The sequence below is a fragment of the Branchiostoma belcheri genome, unplaced genomic scaffold (assembly GCF_001625305.1).
Source record: "Branchiostoma belcheri isolate BF01 breed outbred unplaced genomic scaffold, Haploidv18h27 scaffold11, whole genome shotgun sequence".
Classification (NCBI taxonomy): domain Eukaryota; kingdom Metazoa; phylum Chordata; class Leptocardii; order Amphioxiformes; family Branchiostomatidae; genus Branchiostoma; species Branchiostoma belcheri.
Window position 1 is genome coordinate 931,690 of NW_017802491.1, and position 24,856 is coordinate 956,545.

The 24,856-nt window shown below is 42.3% G+C and overlaps 2 protein-coding genes across 2 annotated transcripts; both read left to right on the forward strand.

The window, feature by feature from the left end:
- Positions 1-1,192: 1,192 nt before the first annotated feature.
- LOC109483601 (polymerase delta-interacting protein 3-like) lies at positions 1,193-7,292 on the forward strand. The gene is made up of 12 exons (XM_019786639.1): positions 1,193-1,300; positions 1,625-1,695; positions 1,884-2,103; positions 2,255-2,290; positions 2,440-2,517; positions 2,745-2,882; positions 3,310-3,375; positions 3,725-4,000; positions 4,465-4,542; positions 4,862-4,991; positions 5,456-5,537; positions 5,861-7,292. The coding sequence occupies exons 1-12, from the start codon at positions 1,247-1,249 to the stop codon at positions 5,997-5,999; spliced, it is 1,368 nt and encodes a 455-aa protein (XP_019642198.1). The 5' UTR covers positions 1,193-1,246; the 3' UTR covers positions 6,000-7,292.
- Positions 7,293-15,312: 8,020 nt separating this feature from the next.
- LOC109483672 (UPF0764 protein C16orf89 homolog) lies at positions 15,313-24,525 on the forward strand. The gene is made up of 8 exons (XM_019786711.1): positions 15,313-15,383; positions 19,075-19,287; positions 21,148-21,303; positions 22,434-22,587; positions 22,964-23,075; positions 23,500-23,662; positions 23,952-24,110; positions 24,322-24,525. The coding sequence occupies exons 2-8, from the start codon at positions 19,095-19,097 to the stop codon at positions 24,432-24,434; spliced, it is 1,050 nt and encodes a 349-aa protein (XP_019642270.1). The 5' UTR covers positions 15,313-15,383; positions 19,075-19,094; the 3' UTR covers positions 24,435-24,525.
- The last annotated feature ends 331 nt before the right edge of the window (positions 24,526-24,856 follow it).

Here is a 24,856-nt window from a genome sequence, read left to right on the forward strand (position 1 = left end):
ATTTTGTGTACTTGTCTTGGTCTTTTCGAAGCTAATAATACACGTTTTCATAAATAATATTTGAATATGGTGACCTGAATAGTGGCAAAGACAACTTAGCAACTTACCTGAATACAATTGATGCCTTATTGTGCGGCAAATAAGCCGTTTCAAATTATACACTACAGAAGACTAGAAACTCAGGACGACACATGCACACAAGAAAAATGGTCATATACCATTTTCCGAATGGGGGGTTCAGCTCTACAATTTACAGATGGTGACTTCTCTGTTTGTAAAACAAAAAAGTCCGAGTAAACATCACAGAATAATAAGCTTTTAACTAATACTATGGAGATATTTGTTGCTGTGAAAATATTAGTTAAACAGAAATAGATTAATTTGAAAGATTGATAAAATGTTCCTCCCCATGGGTAAGTAGTTTCACCTGTTAGCTGACGCCTGCGTGTTTTGTGAAGACACTCCAACATGGCGGACAGATCTTTGGACGAAATCATCTCCAGAAAACAGCGCTTTGGTGCCACTGGACGGGGCCGGGGCAGGTCAGAAATTACTCACAACCATCACAAGAGTCTATACATATGTTTTAGCTACCTTATGTCCGTTCTATGAAGGTATTTTGTGGCGGAGAAGCCGGAAATGGTGCATGTAAGAAGGTGCCGTCAAGTGACCGAAACCTGACCATCCACAAATTTGTTTCCTCACGATCACGCCATTCATTTAGAATAGAGTAAAATGCTTTGACTAATTTTGACAATGCAGAAATTTTGAGTTTTTACTTTGTTCATAAATTATGTTTCTGCATTTAATTGCAACGTGTAGATTATGGCTAGATTTCGATCATTCAACGTTTGGATTTTTAATCACGAAATTTATTGACACGAACAACTGGTGGTGTTGTGCCCTCCTTCAGATTTGTCTAAAAGTGCAGGTTTTACGGGAGTAGAAGAAGAAATGTTCTGCATTAAGGAATAAATAGACATTTTGGTCAAGTCAAATACCACACGTAATTGTCTTTAGTATACAAATTTTATGCTTATTTTAAGTTGAAGTCATTGATACCTTGTTATACAACTTGAAATAATAGGTTAACTTGTAACATGTTACATATGCATGCTTGCTTGAAAAGTGAGCAGTATTGAAACATCTCTGTCATCTTTTGCTCATCTGTCTTGTGTTTCTCTTAAGGGGCGGGCGGGGTCAGCCTGCCAGACCAGCCCAGGGGCGTGGCAGCTACCAGAGCACCATGGCAACCAGACCACAGCACTTTGACGCAAGACAGAAGCTCAACTCACCAAAAGTATATAATGTTTGACACCTTCTGCAGCAAGCTGTGTGATGTGCAAATGTTTAGTAGTTGTAAAAGGAATGAATGAGTGAGCGAGTGACTGAATGAGTGAGTAAGGGAATGAATGGGGAAATAGGTGAAGGAGCGAGTGATTGTCTCTCTGCAAGATTGAGGGTTCAAATCCAAGTGCAGTATCACAGTTGGTTTGTCAACTCGGATGTATATACTATAAGATACTAGCATTAGAATTGCTAACCACCCCAGATCCTCTGCTGTGTCTGAAAGGACCATAAGCCCAACAAAACATTCCAACCTTTTCCCACCTTTGACTTCCAGGTTGTAGACGCCCGTCAGAAGCTCCAAGCCAAGTCTCCAGTGGACGCTCGGGAAAAGTTACAGCAACAGAGGTTTGTCAGGCTAGTTTTCCATTACAGTGGTAAAAATTTAAAACATCTTAGTCTCCATTGTACTGGTTAGGCTTGGAGAAATTTCCATTCAACAGGACAATTCCGAATCCAATTCCTTTTCTTGAATGCATAATACAAAATATTTGAATTGTGTGCAAAATTCTTCTTTAAATTTTTGCAAATCCCAGACAACCAGTGGACGCACGGCAGAAACTGCAGCAGAAGAAGCAGGAGAAGCAGCTGGTTACCGTGACGATAGGCGACGCCCGGGACAGGTTGCAGCAGGCCGCGCCCGTCGTTAAGGACGCACGACAGATGCTGCAGCTGAAGAGGAAGTCAGGTGACCTGGGCGGGGAGGGGGGCGCCTCCACCAGCGTCAAACAGAAGAACGGCAACCTGACAATGACGGTGGGTTCTAGCACAGTCTGGGTCAAAAGTCAGGCCATTTCAGGGTGTTTCATCTCACAGTGTATAAATTGGACCCTGCCTTCAGTTTCACCTACTTCAATCAGTCAACCATAGCTTTTGCCAGTAAATCATAAACTATTTTTCTCAACAGATTCCAGGTCTTGGAAGTCCAAGTCCTTCAAAAAAGGTAAGATTGCTTCTTGCTAAATGTCTCATTTGCTTATTTCCTGGCAGTAATCTACTTACTAGTAACTTAGTAATTAAGGAGAATTAATGTGAAAATGCAGAAAAACAAGCTAAGATTGAAAAGACCTACCATACCCTTGTCTTTGTTAGCTGAAGACAGAGCCAGCGGTCAGTGTGAAACCAGGAGGGATGACCATCACTATGGTCAATGACACAGCCAGGAATCAGGTACACGGCTTTTGTAGCATGACTTTTTCAAAATTCTACACAGTTAGATTTTCCATACTTTAGTACCGAATATTGTATTTGGATATGATTCCTTCACTCCAAGCTACAGTGTACATTTTGTACTTGTATTTTCAACAGTTGGAAAAGTGTGTGGTTTCAGAATATCTACATGTTTATGAGGCTAAAACTGTACATATCTATTTGAACAAACATGTGTATGGTTTCAGAATCAGAGAAAACCTTTTTCACCACCTGTGGACACCCTGTCTACCCCTAAAACCATCACCATTGGTTCGCGCCAGCTCAAGGGGATGACCATTACCACACTGAACCCGGCTGCTAGGACTGCACCATCACCACAAAAGGTAAGACCCCATCATCAACATTCATAAGTGTTGAACTTTAAAAAAAAACCTGCCAGGCCACGGTTTTGGAGCAGTATTGACACCCCTTTTCTACTAGAGAGCGGGAATGCTGAGCAACCAAATTTTTTACAACAAATTCCATAGGAAAAGAAGAAATTTTTTACATTTTAGGCATTTTGTCTTTTAAATCATGATTCATCATTCCAATTTTAAAATCAAGTCATGTAAATCCAATTTTGGTTACTCAGTGATCACTGTGAAGTAGAAAGGCAGCCTAAGCATTTGACATTGCCTGTAAAATGTTTGAGGTAGTAACAAACTAACATTGTCAGCATGAATAGCTTTCTTCTTCTCGAGTCACTAGTCTAACATGAACGGCATATAAAGTAATGTAAAGTAAAGTAACTGTGCTGTTATTTTTTCCCAGTGGTCTGAACTGTCAGAAACAGAACTGGAAGTAGAGGGCACAGATCTGCCCAGCTCCTCTGATGGGGTAAAACATATCGATTTTTCTTTCAGGGGAAAAGGAGTCAAAGTTAAGGGTCTAACCACAGTACATGCATGCTATTAGCCTTTATCATTCAGATAACTGTCCTAACTTAGTGGTGGAAATGTTGAACACTCTGAAGGGTCAAAATGAAAACAGAGGCCTAGGAGTAAAAATTTCTTCTGACTAATGACATTCACTTCCTGAAAGTGTATGTATTAAAAATACATTTTGTACAAGCTTTCATCTCATACTTTGTTTGCAACTCCAACAGACGTATTTTTAAAAATGATGGCCATGGTAGGACATACATGTACAAAACACAACACATCACTAAACAATCTCTGTTTTACAGATGGGGTCCCCAGCAACAAGCTTGCGGTCGATGCCTCCAGCTAAACTTGGGTCTGGCAGTATCCTGGACTCCCCTGGCGGTCCTGTCATCAAAATCGTTAACGACATGGCCGGGAGGACGAAACCTGTCAAGACGCGACCAGAACCCAGACTGGAAGACGCAGAGGAACTAGTTATCACTAGAACAAACCCTGTTGCCGCAGTACCCAAACCCAAGCCGGCACCACCGGCACCTAAACCACCACCAGCTAAGGTGGAGGAGGAGGAGAGTGAAAAGGTAAGGACTGTTCTGAAAGTTCTTATAACAGAGGATGGGACACACAAAATAGTGTTAAATCATCTTCCTGCTACATAAACCTGTAACCAAAACAAGTTTGGTTGCAAAATACTATCTCAGCAGAAAGAAAGGTAACCAAATTGCAGTACATTCAACAACAAGAGTGACAGGTGCGTCTATTCATGGCTGTGAAAATTTGTCTTGCCTGTACATGTAGATCCAAAGAACATCCATGCCAGCACTTTGCAAAAGTGCCCCCTGCCAACATATTGAAGAGTTGCATGTGCTTTTCAGAAAGCATGTGGGCAATCTAAGTACAGTTTGTAGTTGAGTGAAATGGTAATCACACAGGATAACAAGCTAGCTTCACTTCCTTTTTTTATCACTTCATATCAGGTGTAACAGGTCCAACATTTGTTTGCTTCACAAGGAAAACTGTTAATTGATACTTTTGTTTGTTGCAGGAATTCACCAGTCCACTCCAGGGGACTAAGATCACAGTGTCCAACTTGCATCCTGTAGTGTCCGAAAACGATGTTATCGTAAGTTTTTATTGTTCCTTTTGTACCCTCATCATCCTGCATTTCCTAATTATACAGGCATTATAATCCTGTGCTAGAGATGTTTAGAAGGTTGACATTGTGATAACTAGTTATGGTTTTCAGTTAGGTGTCAGAATAGCCAGTGCTACAGTAGATTATTTGGCTTTCTGAAGTACCATGCTTGCACACAAGGCTCTAGGAACTTTTTAACAACCACAAGTGAGGGAAAAATGCTTCTGGTTTGTCCCTGATGTTACTAGCTAAAACAAGCTCAGATGTTTAAATGTGTTGTTCCTGACGTGCCATAATTTTTTCCCAGGAACTTTTCAGTGACCTTGGTCCGCTGAAACGTGCTCGGCTGATCAAGCAGGGCGTGGCGGAGGTCGTGTACGTGAAACGGGAGGACGCCATCAACGCGTACAAAAAATACCACAACAGGGACCTTGACAGTAAGTCATACCAAAGACTTCCAAAATGGGAAGTTGGAAATTTAAAGATTTTTAGGGAAGGATGATTGTGTGAGATAAAGAATGAGATATAGATTTAATTCCAAATCATGCTTGGGAAAGTCATTTTCTGCATCAATGTGATCAGAGGAGTAAACTGGAGCTATTTGTATCTTTGAAACACATGGGTAGTCCCTTCATCCCTTGAAGGCTGATTTCCAAGGGAGCCCATGGAAACATTATATAAGAGAGTAATATAACATACATCATAAATATACAACAATAATGATAAACAGTAAGTGGTGTTTGATATGGTCAGAGGTCAAATACTAGAATACTAGTACGATGGAATCCAAGCTAATCCCAACCCAGCAGCAACCTTGGTTGAGGAGTAGTTGGGAGGAAAGTCCTGGGAAGGACCTGTGACCAAGACTTAACCTGTTCCTATTGTGTGTTTTCCCTCCCAGGCCAGCCCATGAAGCTGACACTACACCTCCCATCTAACCCCCCTCCCTCCACACCAACATCTGCAGCACTGGAGCATCTCAAGTAAGAACACCAACTCTCAAAAATGTACTTCTGGGGATGAGACATGCCACAAATTTCATGCAAGAATTGACCAGTAGTCCACTTTGTGATTCTTTGTGTTCTAGAAAATATGCCAACGTTTTTCCTTTATTTATGGTGCATATGGCTTTAAAAAACTCCTCCCACATGCTAGTAAGTGCTTTTGGTAATGCCTTAGTGGCACAGAGTGTTATGAGTGTCAGCATCTGCACGTTTAGCTATATTTCATTCAATACATTGTCTGAATACTTATCCCTCCATTTGTGCATCATTCATTCATTCCTTCCTTCTTGATCTCCCTACAGGATGCGAGCAGCCTCATCCCCACCAGCTACCCAGAAGCCTCTAGAAATCAACACAATACACCGAGCGCTGTTCAAATCCAGCGCCGCCTCAGACCCCGCAGTCCCTAACAAACCTGTCGTCTTTACTGTTAAGATATAGATTGTTTCTCACGACTCCCCCTTCCGCTAATGGTATCATCCATGCTCTTGACACTTTTGGGGGAAGTTGGACCAATCCATCATACAGATAGGGATGTTTTGACAAACCTAAAGGAAAAGAGTCTATCGCCCTTGAAGAAAATGCTAGGGACATGCACACCCACACAACATTTGACCACCCCTATTTACAAGTGGTATGACCTGGATGTTTCTTTTGGACCAGTCCACTTTGGAAATGGGTGTTGCAGAAGCCTTGCAGAGGTTTTGCAAGGACAGTCACTGTGGGAAAATTTTGAACTCAGTACTGCTATTCTTCAGTGGTATACCCCAGGTACTGGGTCCAAGACTTAACAATTTGAACAGATCATACATAGATAACAGATATGATTCAGAATGTTTTTCTGGTAGTTTGGGTAGAATCTGTTTTTACCATTCTTGGAAAATGTTGAAAAGTGGAAAAAAACATGGTGAAGTCTCTCAAATTTAAAATGTTTGTTTTCTCATTTAAGAGAGAAAGTTGAGTACAGTAGAGGTAACTTTGGTGTGCTACATACATGTATATAGACACATTCTGAACCTTTAGAATCTATAACATCTGTATCTGTAACCTGCTTACAATGCAGATGTATTAAGACCATTTAGATGGTAGTTTATAATTGAGCTTGCTGATACTCAGGATCATGTACATACATGATAGTACATTCTGTTCCTTCCTGCATTTATAGCAACAGTTATCCAAGATGGTTTACAACTTGTTTGTTTTGTAGTGTAAATATAGTATCATTCTGTATTATGTACAGCCATTTTCTTTCTTTTTGTTGAATAAAGTTAATCATTATTAGGGTGTAAAGCTAATGTCTGAAGTGATTGTAACAAATACAAATTAACATTCAGCAATGAATCCTTTAGAATACAACAAACCAGCATACTGTGGTTACCATATTTTTTCTGATAATTCTTAGGTTCCTGGCAACTTATCATTTACCCTTTGGTTTAATTTCTTGCTTGTACTTCAGAGCATAAGAATTGCATACTTAAGCCTTCTTTCTACCAAGGAAGACCTTTGGTGCTTTATTTGTATTTGGGTACAGGGTTATGTAGCAGAAGAAATGTTGGAAGAGTAGCTCAATTTATCTCATCCAATTTAAAAATTTACTCTTTGGTTAAGTACTAGTATAGTAGTTTTTCCCCTTCCTTCTCAAAAAAGCATTGTGTTTGGGGATAAGTGCAAGAGTTTTAGTCTTTATGTACATTTTGAGTTTAGTTGAGTTGACATTAAATGCCTGTACATGTCCATCTTTGTGTGCTGTCCTCATATGCCCCCTGGTTGTATAGTCATGAGCTCGAGGTCTTATGGACTAATCTCCAAGCAGATTCCTTTCAGTGGCAAGATAGTATCCATTAGCCAGAGGAGCCATCGCATCGGTGGCTAATGGACACTCCTCTGGCTAATGGATACTGCCTTGCCACCATACGATGTGCTTGGAGATTATTATGGACATGAATCCGATCTTAAGACCACAGGGAACGATGTACCAGAGGGCACAGGCTAAACAATGCTGGATGTCAGACTGGGACAAGAATTTGATGAAGAGTAAGATAACGTTAGTAGCCAGTACTGTGCACGTGGTTTTACAAGGTCGAGGTTAGGTCACAAGATTGCTTCTACTAAAATGAAGGGATAGATTTAACAGTTGGAGTCTGTGTCATATTGTATATAAAATTTGTGAACCCTTTTCTTTGCAAGGCTTCCTGTCGATAATATTGCGTTTCTTGCCAAATGAATAGATACACTCCACTGGACTGGGATTACGTTTGATAGCCATTGAGGCATACTTTATGACCTGTCTTACATTGTCCATACGATTTGCGAGATCTTTTCTTTTCCTTGAAATACTTCACAGTAGTTGACGCTCACATTGCAATCTTAACTGTAGTAAATTGAGTTCATATGACCCCGGTAACCTTTCTCAATGAGGATTAAAGGTTATATCTAACCATGTATCGTCCGTCTGTGATAGAATCTACGTTCTCTTCTGTTGGTCTATTGTCTGAATATTGAGCGAGGTCAAAGTTATTTCACGCCGAGAGAGTTTCACGTTGGATGTGTGTGGCCCTCGATTTTATGATTGGAATTATACAGATGTTAAAGTATGATTTAAAGACAACATATCAGTGCCACTTGTTTCGTGTGCTAAGGAGGGACATTTAGTACAGTTTTTGACAACGGCAACAGCTGATGATATAGACCCAAGCATCGCGCCTTCCATCTGAAACCCTGCACATCTGTCCAATTTAACGCCGAAGATTAGCTGTGATTACAACATTCGTCAACTCGTGGTGTTTTTTGTCAGAAGAATCAATCTATACTGTCTCTTCTCTCAGCATTTTACCCGCAAAACTCTGTATCAAACACACCTTTCCTTCGGGTCAAGATTAACGACTGCTTCATCCATAGAGAAGTGAGTTATCCAAAGAAAATTATTCGATCCATCATCTAATAATTTTGCAGTCAAAACAAATGTATGTATATGATATCTTTCCTCACGGTACTTTTCCAACAAACCCCGTATCAAACACACGGTTCCTGCAGCTAGCTAGATTTGATCAGCTATACTGTGTCATCCATTTTGAACAAGGGTTTTGAAATTTCATACTGGAAGCCTAAGAGTTTCACGCGATTGCCAGATCTATCATATTCGTAAGAACATGCTTGCCCCGTGCCTACTAGATCTACATCGGCTACTGCATCATCAATTATGAGTGGGGATTAATTTACCCCCATTCTGATGCTGGATGTTTGATATTTCGAAACAAAAAGAGAAATGACCACTTCCATCATACCTGGTAGTGTTTCAGTAACACCAGCGTACCTGTTGGCACTTTCTCAGAAAAGCACCGGCGATATCCCTTAGGCCAGCATCGGCTACAGTAGTATCGTCAATTACGAGGTGGGATTTACCCAATTTTACACTAGCTTCTCCCGCTCCGTCACAAAGGATTTACGCGGGAAATTACGACATTCATCACGTCATAACATCGCTGTAAGAATGGGTTTAAACTAACGTTCATGCCAACCTTTTTTACGTGCAGCAAAGCTTAGTATCAAGCCCCAAAGCAACACCATTAATTCCACACGAGATCTCTCCCACTGCGCGGCGAAGGATTTACACAGGAAATTGTTCTATTCGTCATTACTTTTGCAGTAAAATCGCGGTTTCCCAGCTAAAATCTGAGAGGATCATTACGCCAAAGTTAACTATTGTTTTCACCCATTTTCAGGACGGATCATGTTTAATTCTGCGAAGACTTATTCTCACTGCATACCTGAGGGAGAAATACAAAAGCTGTCTGTGAAATCTATTCTCAAAACATCGATCTTACAGCAGAACCTATCAGCAAATTGTCTCAGGCCAACATTAGCGCTGCACTTGATGTATCATTAATTTTGAAGTTAGGGTTTATCCGATTTTACCCTGGATTTAAGCAGGAAATTGGGAAATTTATCACTTCCCAGCGATTAGGTGAGAATTATTCTTTTACTTCAGCTTTGTAATTGAACGGAAACGTTTATTGCACTTTTGTCACACTATAGCTAGGCTAAGTACAGGTCACAACCAGGTGCATCAGCTGCTAACATTGAATAAATTCAGCTTCTCGCTTTCTAATTACATGTATAACAGAAATGAGATGTATTTGCAAACTTTGCCGCATTAGAAGTACGAATTCTGATAATACCAGTATAGTGTACCTCTTCCCAGCGTCTACTCCACAAAACAACAACGCTTTTTTTCAGCAAACATCGCCTACTGTGTCATCCGTTTTGAGGAAGAATTTATCTAATATTACGCTGGTTTCTCAACACTGCGTAGCAAAGGATTCACGCGGGAAATTACCCCATACATCAAACCACATCCCCGCCGTAGGAATGAGTTATAACAGCTTTCCTACGCACACCTAATAACAGGTGGAGATGTACTAGAACTCTCAACATCGTTTGTCTCTGAATACAGAGATTGAGTTTCGACATGTAAAATTTGTTTCTCATATTATCTACAACGATTCTACATGCAGTTTCCATTCCTACCAACAGGGGTCTTGACCAAATCAGAGACCGCGTTTATTTGTGACCTAAAGTCTTTATCATACATCAACCATTCGTTTTCAAACCTTTGCAAGGATGCGAGTCTCGATCTTGGCCGATCACACTTTAGACAACCCTTACGCCAAACGCTATGCATGCGCCCATGTCATCCTTCCTTGACTTTGTAAGACCTAAAAAATTCAGAAAAAAGTGCTACCAGTAGTAAACCCGACAGAGATGAAGACTCAACGTTGTAGATGCCTCCCAACTTCATAACTAGAGCGTCTGATGCGGCTCCTTTCATTTGCGCTTTGCCTTGGAGGCAGTGATTGCCTTGGACTCCCCGATCTCTCACACATGGTTATACCGTACCTTCCCTCTCATGGCGACAGCTACTGCAAACTGTAATTACGTGGGAGCGAAATTGGCTTATCTGTGGAGCTATTGTGACATGATGGGACCGGCAGAGGGAAACATTGATCTCATTTTGCGCCCGACAAAGAGCAGGAAGCGTTCATTTCATCTCTGAAAGCGTTCGTTTAATAAGATGTGAACACCGGGAGGCTGGGCGTCATTTCGGGTTAGGCCAAGCAAAGGTAATTGTTTGTGTGCATGGCAGCATCTTTACTAGATCCCTTGCAAATTTAGATGTGGAAAAGCATAGACACACCCTTAAATAGTTTCATCAGGTTGGTCAATAAATTCAATTTTTTTAGTCTTTATTACAGTACTTAAACCACCAGAAGATGTAATCTGTGGAACGTTTGCGTTAAACAGTCCATAAATGTACTAAGAAAGCCTGTATCATCTTCGCTATATGCACGTTAACGTACTCGCAATGTAACTACAAAGTCAGCACCATGGACAGGGACAGCTAAGCGAGTAATAAACCATGTAAACAAATCCAACAACTGAACAATAAACAAATCAAACAACTGAACACATATTCCATTCCGCGCAGGTTCCTCCCTGCCAGCGGGGGTCGCCCCCCCCCCTCCTCCCCTCAGGAAATCTGCAGAACGAGCCTTAATGTCACAGCTCAGCGAGTCTGATGTTCCAGTAATTGAGAACTGCTACACACCATTCGTGTGTAGTTATTGTCAATGTTAGGTCTCCGGGAAGACTGTGTGCCGCGCAGCGTCGTTTAGGTGCGTCTTGGAATGTCAAGCAACTTAGCGAAGGGCTTGTCAAGGATTTATTCCACTCCGTTCAAATATCAACCACAGCTTCCTGTTATTTCCAATATGATTTTACGTAATACCAGTTCGATTGTGCCCACGTCAAAATGGCAAGTAGTGTTAAAACAGATTACAAAACAGAACGCGTTTCTCTGCTGTTGTTAATGTATGAAGGTCGTTGCTTGAAAATGCATTTTCCTATAACTAGTATAAGGCAACATCATGAAAATTCAAAGTTATGAAGGAACCATGCAACATATCTGAAATCATTAGATGCAACAGTACAGACGATCTATTTCTGGAATGCAGAAGACAATTTATTTCTGGAATGCAGTGATGTGCGTTATTGATTTCGTCGCTAATGAAATGCCGTCAGTTTTTATTAATTCTGGGTTCCTATCTCCTGCGAAAGGTGTGACTCGTGAAGTAACGCAAAATAAATTCTATAGGTGAAATGTCCTGGAGACAACCGATAAATAGTTGGAGACAACCTGGAACAAAAGCAAGATGTTATTATGACTGATAAACCGGCGGATGTACCAAGTGCCTAATATCAGCTCAACAAAGAACAAGACGTAGTCACATATTCAAGTACCAGAGTTACCAACCAAGTACAATAATAAAGATCGGAGATAATGTATATGTAGTTCAGTGGTAGCACTATAACTATTTCCCGTAAATAGTACGTACTATTTTATCACAGTTTAGCATAACTTTGTGGACTTAAAACCACGATCAGCTGTACGCAAAGCGAGCATTCCACCAACTTGTTGAATATTGCTGTGCTAGTTCATGGATCCTCGTGAAGATGAACCTTCCATCGCCGCGCTATAGCTAGCCTCCATATCCCTATCCCGCTGGGTCTAATTATCTCCGGTACAGAGCCCACTTCTCCCCGCATCTCTCTGTGGAACCGTCCGGTGTCCGGGGAAACCCGTAAAGTCTCGTGATGATCTCTCATGATCCTCCTGATGAGGATTTGGGTTAATGGGCTCAGAGGTGCCGCGCGGGGCTGATGTATGATACATGAGATATCTACACTGGAGATGGCCACACCTTAACACCCATCCGATAGTGTGAAACTTACTCAGGGGTAAGAAATCCCCATCCAAATTGAAGTTTTTGGTCGCTACAGAAGGGTTTCTTTTTCTTAGTTCACCATGCCCTTTGCTTAGATTTTGGTGCTCTCCCTGATTCCAGGTAGTGTCAATGAGACAAGGCAAAGAAAGTGACGTGCGTTCATTTGTAGAATGTAGCATGACATGTCCGATGTCAGACCTATATGGGCTTAGTTACTCCTGCCACGAATATGAAGAACTGGACAGTCACTAGTCCCTGCCAGAAGGCTGGTGGGTTGCTGCAAAATAGTAGAAACTGGCCAAATAGACGTACACACTAGTAGTATGTCACAGGGGTTATCTTGTTATAGGGTTGTATAGGCTTTGTAAACAAGTTTCCGGCAACCCATTTGTGTCTGGTAGATAGTAAAGCAATCACAGATTTTTTTAACACTCGGCTTATCGCTAAGACTCCCCCGTACGTAGCTGGTGAATTATACATGGTCTCTGCCGACACGGAAGGTGTTGTTCTGACGTACGTACGTCGCCACGTACGACCGGGTCTTAACACACGGTAGAGGATAACGCCGTGAGAAGTGATGAGGACGGGTCGAGAGGAAAATGTATGGAGCAAAGGTCTAGAACGTGTTGGGGCGAGGGAGAATGGCGAATACGTGACAAGGGGCCATTATACATTATAACAGGACTGTCTACATAGACATATCTAGCCTTCTTTATCTTTCACTTTTTTCATTAATTCTGATATATGTAAAAAAAAACAGAACCTCCAATATCAGAAACGTAAATCAAGTACCAAACAGACCAGTCAGAGAAAAACATCATTCATGTGAGTAGTGACTTTCAAGTTACATCCTGATACTCGATGTGGACAATGTTCTGTAACTCCACTTTATGGCTTTCTGCCAATGAAATACTCCACGCGAATAATACCAGGAGAGATCTTCACTGCCCCGGCGTTCCTTCTCAGTTACTACCAACGGTGTGGGCGCCCTTAGCCAATCCCACGTTCTCCTCCAACGATTCTCGGACTTTGAATGATCCCTCTTCAATTCTCCTTGCCTTCATCTGAAGTCCTTCTCCATAAAGATCTATTAAACTTGATCACCTGGGGCGTAGAAGTACCCCGTGTGCGAGCCCACTGATAGCGGGAGGCTGAAGTTGTTTTGTATATCAAAGGCGATGCCGAGCCACGAGCCGTTCCCCGTGGTACTGAGATAGCCATGAGGGGATTCTCAGTTATCACAGAGGGTCAAGCGAGCGATGTAGAGCTTCATTAGAGCGTGTAGGCGGGAGGCAGGGTCGCCGTTTGGCGCTGATAATTAAAGCAGCAGTGGAGAGAGAAGATCAGCGGGGAGGGGGGGAGGGGGTGGCTGACAAGAGGGAATGGTCACATTCGTAGTACGGAAGGCATTTTGGAGACAAAAAAGGCTGTCTTCGAACCGTGACGGCGGTTAGTTCTGTCACAGGCTACTTAGAAATTCTCCAACATCAAAACTCTGCAACGAATTTCACAGCGCCATTAGGATGAAAGGGAAAAAACTTGATCTGGAGAGAGCAGGCTAATATTGAAATAACCACAACAAAATTTACAATGGACCAAAGAACACAGAGGATAGAACCCCTAGTAAATTTTCCTGCGGTGTTTTTTGAACGTAGTGAAGAAATGTAATTCTCCAGGGCCAGGTATCTTGGTTTGTTTGAATGAAGCAGACGATTTCACCAATCTCTGTCTTCCCGGGCCAAATCGTATTTCCCCATACATGGCGTCTTTTATTGCTCGAGACCTCGACACAAAGTGGCCCCTTGTGCCCGGTAAACTTGTCCGGTGAATTACAGGGTAGTTTACCTGCCTACCCAATTGCAGTGCATTTATGGGCACGTCGCTGAGCTGGATTGTTATAGCAGCCCGTGAAACATAAACAAAGCACTGCTGGCCGTGGCCTTAGTGACCCGGCATTTGCCACAGTGCGGTTATGACTCTCAACTTGTCACGGAACGGCCCCCTACACGGTGACCAACAACTCGCCTTGTCTCTTTTTACAGCGTCGTAAAGTTGTATAGTGGTCACCGCGGGTCAGTTCAGAAAGATCTCTCTCTGGTACGCGTTTTAAAGCATCTGCTCCTCAACACGCATCCGACTGATTCGGTGTGTCCATAAAGTGTTGGCGCGGGCCCATTAGATGGTAGCACCAGCAGGGCAAGGTAACCTTGCTTGTAAAGAATATGAATGAGGCGGAACATCACACAATCGACAGTGCAGGCTTGAGATGTTCGCGCGAAATCGTAAAGGCGTTTCAAGTGTCTGGTCCACTTACACTACCCATTAAGACGCACGTACGTACCACTCAAGTAGCCAGAGAACAAGACGCCGTCTTGTTACCCGTTCTCCTTTGAAGTCAAGAGATGTAGTAATGGGGTAGGTTGGCGGTTCTCATAAAGAGTTGGCGTTTCTTTGCACTAATGGGAAGCACGTTGCAATTTGTTTTGAGGCTACCGCCTGTGAAGCTGATATAACAAGGCCGGAATTTACACTCAAGACTGCCAAAACGGTGGTTTTGGTTTGAATTTGTATTTGAGCCCCCAGAAAAAGAAATTTTGCCACTTTCGATAGCTTGGCAGTTAGTTAACTGCGACAATTCCCCATATGCTTCAAAACGAGAAGACGTTGTATTGCTTATAAGCACGCTTAAATCCATTGTAAATCACATTAAATGATGAGACTAAATTTTACCAGTTCCCTTGCTGCTTAAAAAAGGACCCAATCGTCATCAAATGTCAAAACAAGTCTTTTCTTGTACATATACATTGACGTCAGATTCGAGGCCTGCAAGGGATGGCATACACGAAATGAAGTTAACCTAGCCTAACTGGTATTATGAATGCTCTGTTCGCCCTTTGATGTAACTGCTATAGAGAAATGCTAGTGTAGTCGCGTCATCGCCCACATAGTTACGGGCGCGGGCACGTCACCTGCAGTTGGAAATCCGCCCGGCTCACAACACGTACAGTCACCGAGTCAGCGGCATCAGACACACGCGGCACTGGTAGGTTCTAATGTCCTTCATCGTTTTATATCTTTGCCTACGATATCAACTCCAGAACATGTAATCTGTGGAATATTTGCGTTAAACAGTCCATATATGCACTAAGAAAGCCTGTTTTATCTTGGTTAACGTACTCGCAATGTAACTACAAAGTCAGCACCATGGACAGTGACAGCTAAGCGTGTTTTATTATTGTTTGTCCAGTCGTATATTGAATACATTCTTTGTGTTTAAGGATGTGAAAGACGTACAGTTGTTCAGTAAAAACCATATTACCTTAGCGGTCATTGCGTACCATTTCCGAATCTTGATGAAATGATACATCAGTAAAACGGAGTTGGTATTTTAGCCGTCGAAGAGTACAGACGTTAACTACATTGAATGACGCGTTTAAAATAACCTGTAGTTTTTCAGGCTTGCACAATCTCCTTCATCACCATCATATGTGATATACATGTACCTACTTCAAATACTCCGCACATAGTATCCGTGTGGCGCGCGTAGCCATGTTTTTCTACATGTTACAATCCGGACCGGCAGTGGCGCCCGACACCTTGATAAGGCATGTAGCAGTCTGGCGGTTGTTTCGATGGCTTCAAATATACCATACCGCTGTACGGACCATCTTATAACATCAGTCATGTGTGTGGGGATGTAGAGCCTAGCAGTGTGTTAAACAGCACAACGTATCAGCGTGTAATATATATGGCACTTCACTAGTACAATGCGACATAAGGCTGATAAAAATGATTCATTTAATTTTATCTCATATCTTATCATTTTTAATGAAATGAATGTACTAGATGTGGCCTAACCTTCTCCGTGCTTTTGGCGCGATACGTATCGGCAGCAGGGTTAGGCAGCAGGAAAAAGGCAGGTGAGCTCGCAGAAGGCTGCATCAGTAGTGTTCACATGTACCGTGTTATAATTGGTAATTTGCAGGTCCGCGTGACTTTCTGCCCCTAATGACCACAAAGTGAACAAGGAGGAATCTGGAGTGTTTTTCAGTGAAACGTAGCGCGGACAGACCTGCCATGTTTTCGTGAAGTACGTTGTACCTTAAAATATAACAACCACCACCTGACTCTATAGCTACTCTCATCTTTCCTCACACAACTCTGAATTTACGTACTTTTTTTTAAATGTAAGGCTCCCTTTCTACAACTTTCATATGAATAAAATCGTCTTCTGATTTCTAATCTATTTTGAAATTATGTAACCGTGAGCCTCTTAATGACTCGTTAGGGCCGGAGTGAATGACATAGGGCCACAGCAGGTAATTTTTATGGATGACATCAGCGCGTGCCTGATCCTGAAAAAAAAAACAAGAAATCGTGTTTCCCTCTGACAGTGGTCAACCTGCCGAAAATGGGCAAAGATGTATGTTGCCATGCTTTAACATGGATGACAGTTAGATATGATTTAGAGAGAAGACAAGACAAGGCTCTGAGTTGTCTTTTACTCTACTAAGTTAATGCAGTGAAATATTTTACTCCTTTTATATGTGATGGTGGCTGTGTTATGTGATATTCGAATTTCCACTGGATCAAAACCATTTGTACAATGATTGAAAACGCATTCAAATGTATATATTTCAAAGTTGTTTCAGTGACAAATGGATGTTTTAATACTTAGCACAATTTACGTATCATTTCTTGTTCAACGAGGTTTATGATGGAATTTATGGTTTGTGGTTTATGTAGGAATCTTGTTTTTTTGCCTGCCATGTTTTTTTCGCCCTATCGCATAATTTGATTTGGAGTCTGCGGGGGATGTCATCCATAAAATTTACGTGCTGTGGCCTAAACAAATACCTTGTATATACGAGTCCCATGACGTATTTGCACATTGTGCATACCAATGGGCAGGGCTGCTCGACCTTTCCCGGGATTTCCGCCCTCGCTGCCTCACAGCTGGCGGCGCCGGAGCTTCTGTAGGTTCAACATGTGTCCGTGGAAGATAAGGACACATTAATACAACATTCTGATAAAGGCAAAACAGCGCGAAGCCGTTAGTTATGTTTCAGATAACCGGGCTCATACATTTTGGTCACAGTGAAAGAGCCTTTGCCTATCGTACACATATTAGGCGTGCGTCGGTTAAGTACGTACCAATTGTTTTGTGGTCGTCCTATAATAATCGCCATGTCCTTCCTTACACAACTTTCATCAGCTGTCCAACAAAGTCTAAAGACTTCTTCTTCAACGAAGTCGTTTTCTTGTAAGATGTACTGTCCGCTTGTTGGTTGCTTGATGTGTTGAATTGTTGCAGGGTTTGTTTGATGACACACAAAAAAAGACAAAATTCATGTTCTTGGTCGATGCATGAAGTTGAACTTCTGGTCATATTTCTAGATCAACGACCAAAACCTCGGTAGAAAGGGGGTAAGGCAAAGGGGTTAGGATATTCTAGCTACAATTGCTACGTTGATGTGGTACTAGCATGGCAACGATCTATGAGACGCAATGACAAAAAAAACAATTTGCTGAAAGGTGAGCCGTAAACCCTGGTTTATCTCCGTCTCAGAGACGATCCAAATCCCAGATGTACTTCCGCGGCGGGTTCTCGATAAATAACACCCATTTACGCAGGTACAGAACTGTTTGATAGCTCCCTCGGTGTACGTGTAAGTGGCGTTCCGTGTCGTAACATCCGAACCAGCGAAATTGGGTCTAAAGGAGGGAAAACTTACACAGCAAACAAATCGTCCACGGATGCCCCGAGATGACGACTGTGTTTCATAGCATGCATGATCCAGTTGGTTGCCACTCATCTGACTTGCACAGCGCTGAAAAGGGTTACAGCCCGTGGACATGTTGGATAAACATGTCAAGTTGTGGTCCGTGTATATTCTACATTTTCAATGGCGAATGTATACACTTTACATGGTCATGTTTGACCGTTCGAATTCGGGAGTAGGTCAGCAGTGTTTGGAACTTGTTTGGATCATATTTCAATAGCTTTATAATTTTAAACCAAAGAATTCCCAAGTAAGTAAGCACAGAGACTTTATCATTTTACTTTCCATGCACCAGTTACAGATTTTGAACACCCACGCACAATTCGCGTCCTTTCCATTCAATTGATAGAAATTGACATGCAAATTGCTTAATCATGCGATGATGAGTCGAGGTCACAAAGATTTCCTTTTCTTACCCTCCTTTTACAGTGCGAGGTTTCATTAAGGCGTGTGAATGGAGAAGCTTTATTAACTCGCAGTTTTATCGATTTTTTTCTTAATTACCGGTCCGTTGATAACGGTTCTCCCTTCAAACTGACGCACTGCTTCGATCTAATGACAGGAACCAAATGGAAATTGCCACTAGCTGAGGACCGAATTATTTTCACTTTAAAGAGTCTTTATAAGACCAAAGACGTTCTATAAGTAGTACGTTCTTGATAAGACACAGTGGGAAATGCGTGATGAACAAAAGGAAATGCATCATAATCTCTTTGAAATGTAGGCAAAGGTAAAGCTAGCCCCATAGCCAATTTGAGGCAGTAGCGGCAATGGGTTGTTAGTCCGATCCACTGTGGCACTGTATTGGAAGACGGAGCCCACAACCACCACCCCCTCCGCCGCCTTTTACCCCCCTACCAAAGTCAAGTACCCATTCCATACCTGACTGGAATTAGGTTTTATCTTTAATTATTTATCTATAATTTGCAAGACATTCAATTCTTATTCCAGGTGTAGCACGACCAGACAACATGGGTCCACTCCTGCCGATTTTGCTGTGCGCAATCTTCGCCTATCCTGCTGCTTGTAGCGGCGATCTGAACAAGGGTCCCGAGCCGAGCCTACAGGACGCCCTGGATGCCCTGGGGAGGGTGCTGGGCTACTGTGAACGGAACTACCGTGTGCTGAACCTGGATGCTGTCATAGGAATCCGCATGGTGGACGGTGAGTCCTTTAGAACTGTATGGAACTGTCCAAGGTGCTGAAAGTCCTGGCTGAAAGTCTTGTGACAAGGAAACTGTGTGTTTGTGGTGTGTGTGTTTGTGTGTGTGTTTGTGTAATTTTTTTTGTATACACACACATGTGTGTGTGTGTGTGTGTGTGTGTGTGTGTGTGTGTGTGTGTGTGTGTGTGTGTGTGTGTGTGTGTGTGTGTGTGTGTGTGTGTGTGTGTGTGTGTGTGTGTGTGTGTGTGTGTGTGTGCGTGCGTATATGTGGACGGCCCAACTGGCCTGCACATCACATTTTTACTGTTTTTATTGTACGTGCGAACTGCCAATATAACCCACTGTTATCCCTGATTGTCTATATTGTATATTGGGTACGTTAACGTTCCACCCAGGCGGGGGGGGGGGGTTAATGAGATTGATCAATGTATACTTTCCGGGTAGTTATTCATCACTTTATTTTCTCTTGTCACGAGAGGGCAGTAAAGTTTCAGTATCACACTGCCATGTTTTACTGTGTCGTTTTTACGATCACCAACATAACATTTTATAGATATGAAACATAAGTCGCACATGCCCTGTTGGAAATAACAGGACCTTTAGATGACCTTATTTATTACATTCAGCAAAATTAACGAACGTTTTCTTGTTTTGCTGATTTGTTGAGAGAAATAACTCGAAAATATATGAATGGCTTTTTTTATCATTTCTTTGATGATCTAGCCATTCGGGTTTCGTTGCTGCTACAAATTTTCTGTCCATCCCTACAATTTACAATATCCCGTTTCGCAACATAGCCTGCACTGGCGGTAATCAAACTGCCTTTTATTCATTCTGGATAAACCAATCATTGTCATCGTTATTGAATTCCTGCAAAATTTGAATCCGCAACAGACGCTTGTCAAATAATTGTGTATTAATATGAGGGATGATGTCTATTTTTGGACCCTACCTTTGTAATTGTGTGTTTTTATGACTACTTGCATAAGGACAGCTACGAATACAAAGCAGACTCGTCGATGAATCGGCAGTCTGGTACAGAAATTAGGTCTCGTATCTCGCGATCACCAATTCGGTTTGAAAGATATGTAGATTGCAGAAAGAATGATGATGACCTTTTTATGATTACCTCCGGATACGGGGGTATTGTTTTGGATAATGTTTGTCTGTGGGTTTGTGTGTATTTGTCCGGTTTACAACAGATGGGTACTTCCCGGCACCCCTTAAGGAGTTTTGCCCACTTTCACTCTGAATCTGACACATGTTCATCTCACCGGTAGAGCTCTCAGTCTAAAGTCCCATGTAGATAGGCATAATCCTTACATAGTTTCTGACTGTAGGATACTCTGGCACTGTTAATTGTAAGACGGATGGCGTCTGCAGCGACAGCGAGGCAGAATAGAATTAGATACATGCATCTTTATATGTTTAGCTGCAACTGAATGCTAATGAAAGATTGGAGACGATCTCAAGAACTTTTATTAACGAAGTAACAGTACTAACATACAGTCTGCAACAATGGATAATAAAAATTGCCATGAAACCTTGTTCAATTTTGTTTGCAGACACAATTTCAAACATCACAACTAATTCATAACCTTTCGCATATCACAACTAATTCATAACCTTTCGCATACGTTCGAAACATTTTCTGAACGTAATCGATCGATTGATTGATTGATTTGACTGATTAATTCTATTGATTGATGAATTGACTTCATCTGATTGATGAATTGATTTGATCTGATTGATTGATGAATTGATCTTATTGATGGGTCGATTTGATTTGATTGATGAATCGATCTGATTGATTGATTGATTGATTGATTGATTGATTGATCTATCGATTGATTTTCCAGGTCAGCTCACCGTGCTGTCCAGACGGATCGCAGCGGGTCGGCTACCCGCGGACCCCGCCCAGTCAAGGCGGGTGGTGGAACTGCAGCGACAGGCGGCGCGTGTGGCAGACCTTACGCTGCCCCAGCTACAGAAAACCGATCCCGACTATTACGAACGTAAGTGCGGAAACGCGTGCTTCAATGGTTACAGGATCTGTCCAGGGAGTAGCTGTTTTCACATCTTTCACAGCAAAGGTGCGAATAAACAAAAGTACAAATGCACACCAGCCGTACTGGTCCCAAAAGAGTTTAAAATCAAACCCGTTTCGGAAATCGCTCTCATGCAGAAAAATGACATTTACCGCGTTTCGATTAGAAACCATGTAACCTCCTCACAGTATTACCCTACTTCTTAACTAGCCTTATTTGATTGAATCTATCCATAAAGTGCATCAACCTCGCTCTACTGACAACTCAACATCCTTATAGACCGGAAGTGTTGACCTAAAGGTCAATGAGAATTCTGGGGAATCCCCGTTGGCTTCTAAAGTCTTTTGCTAAAGGGCAACCGTGGATTTAACCTTGATGTCTTCCAGGAGCATGAACGCCGTCGGGAGACCCAGTGTGCCGACCCCAATCAAAACTGTATAATGAGCTAGATTGGATGAAAGCGTTGAGAGGAAACTGCAGACTGATGAACTTTAACGATTCACACTTCGGTAGCTCCGGAAATTTCTCAGGTCTGCAGGGAGTTTCTGGTTTAATTAACTCCGGAAAGGAGGTTATAGAACGCTGGGTAATTTGTGGATTGGTTTTCTTCCGAAATGTTACGTTTGTTGGCAGCCCTTGAACCAAATCAGTGGTAAAAAAATTTAGTTCCCAAGAAACTGTCCAAATCACAAATTCTGTTATGACATCAACAACACTGACTTGTGCGGCACATTAACTGAAAAATTGTGGACAGTGTTATCACCTGGAATATTCACGAATGAGATTATGACACCATGAATTTGGCTATTTCTGTGTTAACCTTCGCTGAAGGAAAACATTGTTTTTGCTCAGTTTCTTCCTCTTCTTCTCCAAACAAAGTCAATGACCTGAACCAGACGTCTGTCACCAAGGTAACTGGTGCTATACCAGACGTCCTGTGGTGTTGGCCTTATGGGTTATATTTTGAAGCAGGACAGAGTTGTAGAGGCTGTTCGCCACATATTGTCCTAGATCCTATAGCCTCCAAGACATCGTCTGCCGGTGGGCCCCACCATCGTTCCAATCGTCGTTCTGACCAATCGTCTTTGCCCTATCAGGTCTGTCGCCGATTTTGCAGCCAGGGTTCTGGGTGATTGACAGCCGCTCCAAGACAACAGACCCGCGCCTGTTGGCCCCGCCCACCACACCACGTGACACGCCCTTCAACGAGGAGCAAAGTGACGGATGTCTGACAGAGCTTCTGGGGACCAAGTCAGTTACTGCTTCATTTTCTTCTAATTTGTTTTCTCTGCTTTTTTGTCTGTTTTGGGTATACGACCTGCTAAACGTAATTACTTTTACCACTGTCAGGGCAGAGATTCCAATACAGTAGTACGTCACATTGTCCTTGTCCTTCGTTTAAAGCTAGTGAAAATAAGCTATTTAAAAAGATGACAATTTTTCCATAGAAACAACTTTAGGGGGCTTTGGCCGACACTGAGCGATCTAGATCTAGCACTGTTTTGGTCGCCCAACTGACGCTGAACGGTCTTCACTCTGTTGAGAGGGAGGCTTGAAAATCTCCATCGTTTCAATCATTTCAGGTGATATACTAGTAACCTGGCATTCTCTCTTGTTTCCTTCCTAGTGCAAAGACCAGTTGCAGCATCTCCCCTTCCTGTTGGAGCCTGATGACGTCACCCGGTTACCGGGGTTACTGGCTGACGCACGAGCTGTTCTACCTGCAGATTGGTGAACAGGTGAGCGACCCGTACCCAGAAAAAAAAACTAGGTAAACCTCATATGGGCTTGTTTATGAGAGGAATGTGCCACTGACTAGCCCTTATAACATAACCACTATACTGTTCATGATCAGTCTAGCCCCTCCATGCAGAATCTTTGGCCGTTCTCTTTGACAGTTTCCAAGTTTTAGTACCTTAACAGTTGTAACACACACACACACACCTCCATTTCTTTCTCTGCATGTGCGTATGGGGAGAAAGTTAGGAGCAGTCGTACAGGTTTGGTATTTGTAATTAGCAACCGGTATTATATTGTAGTAATTAAGTAATTCAGTGATATGTATAATGTACGGGACTCCAGGAAGATGAGAAACCAACTGTTGCTTTATCTAATGGAGTTCTTTTTAAAATAAGCATAATAATAAATATAAGCTCCCTCCAGGCTGGTTGCTCGCACGAGTTGGCGATCCGCGCGGCGGAGAGCGGGCGGAGGGACGGGGTGGGCGGCATGGAGGCCGAGTACTGCGCCAACATCCTGCGGGAGGCCAGGGACCTGGCCGCCGCAGGCTTCAGACAGGAGGGCCGGGACCTCTTCATGGAGCAGGGTGACGGCAGCTTCTTTTGTCTCCATGCAGCATAAACGTAGTACAGACATAGTACAGAATAAAACTGCATCTAGATCGTGCGGTTATAGCTGATTGCGAGAGGAAATGTACTTCAAGACTCTCATACAACATAGCAAGGTCCTTGATCGAACAGAGCGGTAGACGAAGCAGTGAATAATTAAAAAAGCTAGTTTTTATTCCTATTTTCAACACGTCCTATGTATTTCATCAATTTATGTATACGTTGCTGCACTAAAAGTTTTCAAAAAGTACTTTTTTCTACTTTCAGCATTACTTTGCGGCCTTGTCGGTTATCGGGACTTTTTCCGGTCATCATGGTTATCCGCCATCTTGTCCTGGCAATCTCCATCCGGGTGCTTTGGTTACCAGGCAACCATGGAATCTGGCCAAAACAGACGGGTGCGGCGGCGGGAAAAGATTCTGTCAGGTATTTTTAACTTAAGAATGTCCAAAAGAATATATTGAAGAAAACACATGAGAGTAACGTTACATTTTCCTACTAGATGATTATTTTCTTCATGTATTTATGTGAATTTTTGCACCTTTTAAATTATAAGGATTTTTTAGAAAAGTTTATGAAAATAAAATGAACGTTACGGGAATTAAATAAAAACTGGTTAAAATTTTCCATGTTTTAGGGAGATGTCTGTCCCACAAGACCGGTGTTGCTGCCGGCGCCCTGGCAGGGTACGTTCGCTACATACTGGAGTACTACCGGGACCTCTCACAGGAAACCGCGGGAACTCACTGACCAATCAACGCCCTCAGAACGGTTTTGCGGTCCAATTAGCGTTCAATAAAGTAGTCATGGAAGGGCAGTGTTAGATTAACCTTAGATTATCACTTGCTTCTTGTTTTGTGTATAGGAAAAAAGCTATAGATTCTGGAATATATAAAAAAAACAATTGCGTTACCTATTGGTCTAGTCTCGTTTAATTAATTAATTAATATAGCGAATATTTGAATGCAGCAAAAGCTTTTTATTTCGTCTCGCAATTTTTGTCATTGTTGCACTAGTGCCTTTACTGCTATGTATGTCTGACTGCCAATGAAGAACAGGAATGATAAAAGTAGCCTGGTGCCCAGTCTACTGTGGTTGAGGCAGGCTCTCTTCGGGGCTCAACTATTTCCCCACGCAGATCAATTGGGCGCTCGTTATGCCTGAAGGACCTT